Genomic DNA, 7,941 nt, shown 5'->3' with positions numbered 1-7,941 from the left:
TTCGAGTATAAAAAAATAAAAAAACATGCACGAATATGAAAAAAATGGAAATGATAGACTTTTCCCTTTGAGGTTCTACATACCTTTAAAAGACACATACCTATGTAAATACCAATAAAAAATGCAAAATGCAAAAAATAATGAATAAATTGGGCTTTGCAATAGCCTAGGTGCACATAACCCATTAAGATATCTAAGAGCATTCCCAGCACTGCGCCCCCACCCGGGCAAGAGGGGGCCTAGGTCAACGAAGGCTCTTTCAGCACACAAATGCAGCCAGGGCAAAGCGTGGGGACCACCAACCTAGTTAAGGCCCAAGGCAAAATCAGCCCGTTCTCCTGCCTAAGGGATGTGACGTCAGCATTGAAGGCTGGATGGCGTCAGCGCACGAATTCGAATTTTTTTTACTGTTGGCGAGTGACGAATATGAAAAGGTGCACCCTTTTGAGTCTTAGAAAGAATATGGGCTTAGTTTCATGGTTATAAATGTTATAACATGTCATATCTTTCATGATTGACTCACATGTATGCTTGATACTTGGAATTTTGGATGTTGCATGAACGAGATTTTTCAAAATGGAGAAGGGGGTGGTTGCATCATTGGGCTTTTTGGTCTTGTGCGTTTTTCATGCTTATCTAATATAATTGTTGTGTTTGTCTTGAAATTCTAAACACAAATAAGATTTTCCCAAGATTTTAGGATTTTATATGATTTTATAAAAAGGTTTTGAAAGAATAAGAATGTTTTTTATGTTCTTGAGCTTTTCATGAAAAGATCTTGTTGATCCCTAGAGAATATTGCTTTTTAATTCATGGAATTGTATGAGATATGATGGTTACATATGTTACTCAAAAACATTTTGTGACAAGGGCCATATGGTTGTACCTTGTGTCTCCCATTGCCATTTCATCTTTTGAAATTGGCCAATGAGAATAAAGATGCTTTATGGATACAATTTGGAATATCATGACAAGTGAGACCACACATACAAAACCTCCCCTCCCCTTGCAAATTTCGGCAGACACCTTAGGGAGACCCATTTTGGGTCTTCATGCAATAACACAAAAATGTTGGGTCCAAATTAAAAATGTAGTATTTTTGATTTTGGCCCATAACTTTTGAAATTGCAAATTTTCCCTAATACACTAAAAACAAAACTGTTTTTGTCTTTTTGGTGAAACATTAAAATTTTATTTTTGATTTAAATGTTCCATTATAAATAAGCCTATAGGTTCTAAAGTCTCAATTGTTTAATGTATCATATCCTTTATTGTTTAATTTGATTAAATGATTGGAATAAGGATGATTATGGACTTAAGGCCCCAAAAATCAAATTGAGCTATGTGATTGGGCATTAATTCATTAGATGAATGGGTTTTGATTGAATGGATGGATTGTAACTAATTTTGTTTTTGAGGTTGCTTAAATTAGCAATTGGTTTGTAAATTAAATAGAAGCTTGCATGCTTCTCCTCTCTCATTCTCTTATGTAGTTTCTATCCCCCACAATTCCCTCAAGGTCCATTGAGACTTGAGTCTTCTATAGAGATTAGGAAGAACGAAGCCCAAGGAGACAAAGGAGAAAGAAGATTAGTTAGAGACTTTGATAATAGTCTTGGGTCCAATGCCCTTCAACCATGAATGTTTTAAAGAAGTTAAAATGCGTAATAAAATCAATCACCCACCAAAGACCTAGATTCAACATCTTGGCTCGATGTTGAATTGAAAATGAAAAGTCCATAATCATCCATGAGCCTATAGACAACTATTTAACCACTATTTAACCATACTTAAGAAATGCAAAATGTATTTCGTTAATAGTGACACATATTCCTATTTTCAAGATAAAATAGTTTTATGAAATTGATTTGAGTTTTTGAAACAAAATAGTGGGAGTATAGTGTAACTATAAATATGTTTAAATGGAGTAATAGTTGTCCTAGGACAATATGTTGTCAAAACGATTAAAGTGTTTAACAAGATAAAAAATGTGACCCAAAACTCCCTCAATCAATTGATAACATTAAGTCGATAAACAAAAGACATTCTTGATGTCCTTTGCGTGGCCTTCCACCATGACGGATTCCAAATGAGCATGACACTTGTGAAGGCTTGCCTCAAACATGGGGAAGTTGACAGCAACAACGCATGTTTAGGAGGGATCCATTTCATCCATTTGATGTTGCAAAGGTAGGAAAAAGTATAGGCCAACATTCTAATATGATGAAGTTTCACGTTTGATTCCTACACTAAGGAAGCATGGTAAGCTAAGACTTAACTAGTAAAATGGGACTTCACCATAACATTTGGGGGTTCACATTTGCTAGAGGCCAAATGAATGGGTAATCACATCAAGATATGAAGAGGCAAGCGTGCCTTCTCTTTATTATTCGAAGTATCCTTAGATCCTATTATGGTGCGGTGATCCAGATAATAGGGAGCCTCCTATCCCACTAAGAGTTTTAGCCAAAAATCTCATATTCCATCTTGAGGGATATGAGAATTTGCCAAAAATAGTAGGGGTTACCTTTTGACTTAAAGACCCGAGTCAATGGTAAATCTAAAATCAATTTAACACTCAGCTATATGTATTTGTAGATATGTCTGGGAACGCATTTGCCAAACTCCTAGACAAATATTGTCTAGAGGGACATAATTTTCCAACATGGTACCGTAATCTCAAAATATTCATGACTATCGAGAAGATTGTGTATGTACTAGAGCAAGCTTCTGACATAGAGCCCCCTGCTGAAGATGCTTCTCAGGAAGTATGTGCTAAGTATGACAAGCACGTGGATGATGACTGTCAGGCCAAGTGCTACATTTTGGCTTAGATGAATGAGGAGCTCCAGAAACAGCATGAGCATATGATGTATGCTGCTGACATGATATCCCATCTCCAAGAGCTTTATAGAAAAGGTACACGCAACAGACGCTTCAGCGCCGTATGTGAGCTTTTGAAGACCAAGATGGTTAAGGGAGCCCTAGTCCACCAACATAGATTGAAGATGATAGGACTCACTGAGCAGTTGGAAAGTCTTAATAGTCCACCAGACCGCAACTTGGCCACCAACATCTTCCTTGAGTCCCTTTCTGATTCCTTCTCCCATTTTGTTATGAACTACAACATGGGGAAGATAGAGCACCCTCTCTCAGAGTTGCTGAACATGTGTGTGAATGCTAAAAGACCTTCAAGAGAGAAAGACGGATGGGACCATTGCTGTTTTTGAGAAGGGTTCAACTTCTTCTGCTAAGCCCAATAATAAGGGTAAAGACAAATTCAATGTTAGCAAGAAGAAGAAACGGAACCCTAAACTCAAACCCAAGGGAGGCGTCAAGAAGAAACAGGAAGAAGGAAAAGAGGTGAAAGGATAGTGTTTCTATTGTCGGAAAGACGGACACTGGAAAAGGAATTGTCGAGCTTCCTTAGCTAACTTGAAGGACAACTGAGCTGAAGGTATAGTTTAATCTGTCACTAAAGTTCTAAGCAAATATTTATACCTTACTTGAGTCTAATAAACAATGATCTATTGTAGGTCATGTTGTTGCATAGACTAAGAACAAGTAGTAAGCTCATAGAGATGAAGATTGCTCGGATTCGGAATCGTCAAGAAAGCCTTTATTTGTTTATGGATATCTTTAGAACTTATGAGCTTATTTAGTTTATTTGGTTTTTGGCATGTATAAAGAACTTACTTGCTATCTTCATGTTTTAGAAGATAGTTTTATGGATTGTATGACATAACCACTAGTTTGCTTTATATATGACTATTCGTGTTATGGTAATATGAAGTTTGATATCTATATGCTTTATGAGACGAATGTATGAAATTGTTCTTACATTAATTGTTTAGAATATTGAGATATGATAAATCTAATACAAGATTGATTTCTAAAAGGTTTAGATTTCACAATCAAGATAATATTCATAGGATAAGCAATGTGTGGTTCTTTAAAGGTTCCAATTCTTACCTATGAGTTGCATCTAGAAATTGAGAAATCCAAACAATCTAATTTATGAACTAGAATGGAGATCACATGAGTTGTATAAGATAATGAATGGAATGGTATCCATTGTCTTTTTATAGCATTCACCATTGATCGCTCACGGTTGGACTTTACTAAGTCTGAAATCCAAGAGATTTAGGATTTCAAGAAAGCAAAGAAAAGGGAAATCATTTAGAGGGCATCAACACTTTTTTAATTGTTATGAAGGGTTAATGCTTAAACAAGATACCTCTTAAGAGATAAAGAGTTTTCTTTACAAGATATCTCAATCGATGATCTTTATCACAAAGGATAATAAAGTATAAATCTTTTATGATAAGTCATCAAAATTCCTCCTTACGTCGTAACCCCAAGGATAACAAAATATTTGATAAGTCCAATTGAACGGTAATGAGATTGAAATTGTTATAAAGTTTAGAACTTTATAGTTTGAAAGGTAAACTTGTGGGACATCCTAGATCACCTAAAGGATGTCATATCCATCAAAGAGTTAATGGATGCTTGTTGTGAAACAAGTGGAATGATTGATTGTAAGCCACAAGCGGATTATCAGATAAAGTGACAATTCAAGTGATTGATTGTAAGTAGCGAGTGAATTAACTAACGGAAAAAAAAAGGAAGAAGACAAAGGTGAGAAAAGCGGCGAGTGGCTGTAGTTAGGGTTTTTTTTTTTTTTTTTTTATGAGAGTGAAAGGGTTATAAAAAAAAATTATAAAAAAGAGTGGGCCAGCAAATTCAATTCCATCTTTTTAACTGAAGAGCCAAAAAAAAAATGTTCATATATAAGAAATTAATTAATCAATTCCCATTAACAAAATAATTAGTCAAACGAGTAACTTTACTAATCCTATCATTTTGGAGTCCTTTCACTATCAATCCCATCATTTTGGGGATTCGAACTTGGGTGCAGAGTAAGGAGCGCATATGTTATAGTCAACTTGGCTAAGCTAATGTCTAAAATATACTATCCAATTTTACAATAATTTAATATAAAAAACCTCAAAATTACACGCATTGCCAATCCTTCTATATTTTAAGAAATTTATTTGAAGTCAATCACTCTATGCCACATGTCTGATGACCCATTGCCGGCTAGTTGTCGCTACCCCACCACTAGCCTTTATTCACCCTTAAAAAATAGAAAATTTTGTGTACTTGAAGGGACTCGAACCTTGACCCTGAAGGAGGAAGCCTCAATCACAAATTACTACGCAAACCTTGTTTTTATGATATTATTACAATTACATAATATTTATATTAACAGTCAAAGGTTTCTTTAAAAAAAAAATTTATTCATTTCAACACCGATTCAAGCACGAGTTGTACCAAATTCCTGATGCTCTAGAGTTATACATTAATAGATCAATTTAAAGTTACAAAAATTTATAAGTTTTGAACCCTTATTTATATTATATTGGTATTTTTTTAGGTTTATATAATAGAAAATGTACATATCAATTATGTAAAAAAAAAAAAAAACAACAACAACAATAAACTACTACTCTATAACAAAACAATGTATATATCAATGATGTCAACAAAAACAAAAACCAATTCTATAGAAATAGAAACTATAATAATGTGTATTTTAAAGTTATTCTAATATTGGCATTTTTAGGCTTATATAATAGAAATTGCATTTGTATTTTTTTAGTTTTATAAAATAGATATTGCAACGCATTGTGTGTTTTTATGTTACTATTATATTGATATTTTTAGGATTATAGAATATAAGCTTACCTCATATATTCACTACAAGAAAAACACACTTTGTTGACAGCTAAAAAGGGTCAACATAACCATTTCTTGACTGGTCAAGAAGCGTCAAGAGTGCCAGTGTCAATAAAAGGTACCCTCAAACTTGACGGGTTATTAGTCGTCAAGGAATGTGCGTTGACAACTAAAAAGCGTCACAAACCAATCAAAAAACTATCAGTGAACCTTTGTTTCCATCAAGAATTATAATTCCTGACACTTACGTGTTCTTTGTTGACGCCTTGTAGCCGTCAAAAACAATATTAATAATATAAAAAAATAAAAGTAAAAAAGCATCCTGGACAATTAAAAATAAATAATGTCAAAATAACAAATTGAAACTCAACATCCACTAAATAGAACAATTAGATACAAATATGAACGATCTAGAAAAATCATATTGAAACTACTTTGCAAATTACATTCAAAATTTAACACACTGAAATTAACAAGTTAATTGTCACATATTATACGGAACTTGTCACTTGGAAGCTTTATTTCCTTATCACTTTATGTGTGCCTTTGTAGTTCGAGTCTGCCTAATCACACTATAATCTGCCAAAGGTAAACATAAGAAATAGAGAGCGCATCATGTGCAACTTATATGTCGGAAAAAAAAAATTAAACCACCACAACATCTATTGGTATTGTTTAGGTTTAGAAAATAGAAACTGCAACGTAATGTGCATTTTTTTTTTCTTACTCTTATATTTGTATTTTTAGGCTTGTAAAATAGAAACAACAATGCAATGTCCAATTATTTTTTAGTAAATTTAGGTTTTCCAAAGTCTCCCTTATTTTTTACTCTAGTATTAGTATTTTTAGAAACAGCGCACAATGTGTAATTTTTTTTACGTTTATCTTTAAAAATAAAAAAATTAATTAGTGAACAACTATTTTTTTATTTGGTAACAACTATTTAAGTTGTCATCCAATTTGATAATAGAAAATGATTATTTGTGTAGACATAAAAAAAAATATTTAAGTTGATGGTCAAGAATATAATATAAATACTAAAAAAAACTAAACATCTATATATAAAGGCAGAAGGCCTTAATAAGAATAAAGTAAAGCCTAGCTTTGTGTGGTTAAGTGCCACCTTCTGTAAAGTTGAGGTCATGGGTTCATGTCTTATAAGTTGCATATTATTATTTTTTAATTAAATTAAATGAAAATGATGTCACATGACATTATGTGGTGGGGATGGTCGGAGATGGTGGTCAGTGGGTGGCGTGGCTAATGGTGGCAGAGGACAACGGAGGTCCGGGTCGGGGTTTATAGGGTTGCAAACAAAAGGGGAAAATGGAAAGAAAATAGGCCATTTACCATATGTTTATTATTAAGGTTTTATTTATTTATCACTATATACTAATTTTTCATTTTAGGGGATTTAATTGTACAAAAGATACAATTACCCAAAAAATAATTATTAATAACCTTTAAGTTAAATTACCAATTAAATCCTATTTTCCCGACAAATTTAACTTAAAAAGACTGTAACAAGATCTCCTCTTGTCTAAGTTAAATTTGTCGGGAAAATAGGATTTAATCAGTATATCTTAGTAGCACATAAAATTAAAAAAATAATTAATGCAATTCAGATTAAATTGAATGCCTACACACAGATAAGCAAACATAATGTCTAATGCAAGTAAGTTTGCGGTAGAAAAAGTCGAAACCGGTCAAGACTCGTGGTTTACTAAATTTTATCTCTTAAAATATAGTGATCAGATCATGGGCTAAGGAAGGGGCACTCCAAACCAAAAGAAGAAGTAAACCATGAATTAGAAAATATAGATCACCTAAAGATAAAAATACCATGTGTAGTCAAGTAAAGACTCTGGTTTAGTAAAATTGTAGGGCGCCTTTTTACAAAATGTATTTTTAATTTGTCAAATGTATCAACAATCTCTACGTTCTAGTTCTAAAACAGGGTGAGAGGTGTGACTGTTGTGACTCTTAGAAGAGCCACTTCATAGTGTCTAGATGGACACTGGCAGTTTGGTTTCAAAGATATGTGACTGAAAATGCATGGAAGCTAAATTTTCATTCATTTACATCGTATGTACAACACAATTTTAAAACAAAAATATTTAATTCACTGACATATCTAATGGATGACTGAGAGTATAAATCATTAACTAGTCTTTCCCTTACCATGTGGGTAACCCAATAGCT

The 7,941-nt window shown here is 33.2% G+C and overlaps 1 protein-coding gene across 1 annotated transcript; it reads left to right on the top strand.

The window, feature by feature from the left end:
* Positions 2,835–3,230, top strand: LOC18787724. Its single transcript, XM_020557211.1, has one exon. It carries the CDS (start codon positions 2,835–2,837, stop codon positions 3,228–3,230), a length of 396 nt encoding a protein of 131 aa, XP_020412800.1.

Source organism: Prunus persica, chromosome G2 (genome assembly GCF_000346465.2).
Source record: "Prunus persica cultivar Lovell chromosome G2, Prunus_persica_NCBIv2, whole genome shotgun sequence".
Classification (NCBI taxonomy): domain Eukaryota; kingdom Viridiplantae; phylum Streptophyta; class Magnoliopsida; order Rosales; family Rosaceae; genus Prunus; species Prunus persica.
Note: the sequence above shows the minus strand (reverse complement) of the source record. Positions and strands in the feature narration are given on the sequence as shown.

What these genes read in the sequence shown, in the direction of transcription:
- LOC18787724 (XM_020557211.1), top strand. Translation starts at nt 2,835, where the DNA reads ATGAATGAGGAGCTCCAGAAACAGCATGAGCATATGATGTATGCTGCT.